Raw genomic sequence first — 1,869 nt, forward strand, 5'->3', positions numbered from 1 at the left:
AGAGGATCCTTACTCAAAAACTTCATAGTATTAAAGAAAAAGAAAATTAAGTGTTTTTCTTTTTTAATATTATCGATATCATTTGCGAACAACTACATAGATTAATCCCTCCAAACAAACACCGTTGTGTAGTCGAGGTTGAGTGTGTCTAAAACTGAATTTAAATTTAAGACCGTGTCTAAGACTGAGTTCAAACATTGTTGCGTGTTCGGTAAAATTCGAACCTAGAACTTCTCATTTTTAATTAAGAATGTCATATTGCTAATTCAAGTACTTTTAAGTTAAGAAAAGAGTTAGTTATGTTATTAAATACTACTCCGGCCTTATTTATAAGCAAATATTTTTTTTAGGTTTAATTAGGTTTATTGAATAATGAATGTACCTGATCTACATAATAAATCAGATACATTCGTTACTCAATGAACCTAAAAAATAATATTTTCTTATAAAGGAAATAATTATTTTAGGATATTATACTATGACAATAATGTTACCAAACAAATAATGCAGCAAGGCAGTGAAGAAAATGAGAAAGATAATGAAATGACATAAATGCCCCCAGTAGGCTGAAAAAAAGAACATAACATTAGCAAGTAACCAAAGAAAAAGGCTAATTATGTAATTAATTACCACACAAACTAGTATCCTTCTTAGATGGTCTAAAATTCAAAGCATTAAGACTATATATGCAGAGATTGGTTTTTCTAGCTTTGACTGAAATCACATTAGAAGTGCTTTTGTAGCCAGGAACATTGCAAGAAGAAGTTGAACTTCCAATCAGTTTAGCTTCACAGGAAGACATAACTTCAGACCCTTCAGCACATTTCACTCCATCAACTGATGGTATTTCAATCTTGTACATTCCATACTTGTTTGTTGTCCTGTTCACTGATAGTGTAATCTGTTCTGATGTTTTTGCTGAAATTGCTTTGAACATGCAATCTACTGTCACCTCAGCACCTGAACAAACAAGTAACAGATACTGTTAGGTTAGACGTCATCATCAGAGTTCGAACTCTGATACTCACAATTATGTGAGAGTTTTTGATAATTAAGTAAAGTAAAAAAAAAAAAAAACAGATAGTATTAAATTATACGTCATCACCAGAGTTCGAACTCTGATAGTTAAGTATAAAAAATAGCATATGACATTACCTGGCAAGAAGTAGCTATGTCTAGAAAAGGTGTTATTTGAGCAGAAATCACAATAAACAAAGCCCATGACACTGATTTGAGAGGTAGGAAACTTTGGTTTCCCTAGAACTTTTGGTCTTGCAGGTTCAACTTCCAAAAACTGTGTAAAGAAAGGTAAAATAAGCAACAAAGTTAGAGGATTCATGGTTGAGATTGTGAATACTATAGTTGAAGATGGGTTTGGTGAGTGTGTGTGGATAAAAGAAGTGTAGTTGTTAGTGGAGAACCAAAGTTTGAAATAATTTTATCTTAGTTTATATTTTTTTCACTAGAAACAAAGACATGTGAATGTTGGTTGGCAAGACATGGGAGTTGTGAGTAGGAGAGAGAAGGGGTGAGAGATTCTTTTGATTGGGAAGAGAGGAGGGGTGAATAGGAATAGGAATAGGAATAGGAATAGGGTGATTTGAGTTATGTGTTTGGGGGGTTTAAATAGAAGATAGTAGTGAAAAGAAAAAGATAGAGATCAAGTTATTATGAACATAAAAGGGTCTTGTGAGTAGTTATGAAGGAATATTTATTGCTATCACGTTTTTCTCTACTTCCTTATCTTTTAACTAAAGAGGAACCAATTATTTTTATGCTATCAACTCTCAAAGTGGAAGCTCTTTTCAACTTGTGGGTGATATTAGAAATATAAAGTTACTTAGTGTATAAATAATTTGTTTGTTAGCT

General features: G+C 32.1%; 1 protein-coding gene across 1 annotated transcript; it reads right to left on the reverse strand.

Moving 5' to 3' along the window:
• Window positions 1-527: 527 nt before the first annotated feature.
• Window positions 528-1,593, reverse strand: LOC131635032 (major pollen allergen Ole e 1-like). The gene is made up of 2 exons (XM_058905634.1): window positions 1,156-1,593; window positions 528-960 (listed from the first exon to the last, which is right to left on the reverse strand). The coding sequence occupies exons 1-2, from the start codon at window positions 1,337-1,339 to the stop codon at window positions 623-625; spliced, it is 522 nt and encodes a 173-aa protein (XP_058761617.1). The 5' UTR covers window positions 1,340-1,593; the 3' UTR covers window positions 528-622.
• Between the last annotated feature and the right edge of the window lie 276 nt (window positions 1,594-1,869).

The sequence above is a fragment of the Vicia villosa genome, unplaced genomic scaffold (genome assembly GCF_029867415.1).
Source record: "Vicia villosa cultivar HV-30 ecotype Madison, WI unplaced genomic scaffold, Vvil1.0 ctg.001413F_1_1, whole genome shotgun sequence".
In the NCBI taxonomy this organism is placed as follows: Eukaryota; Viridiplantae; Streptophyta; class Magnoliopsida; order Fabales; family Fabaceae; genus Vicia; species Vicia villosa.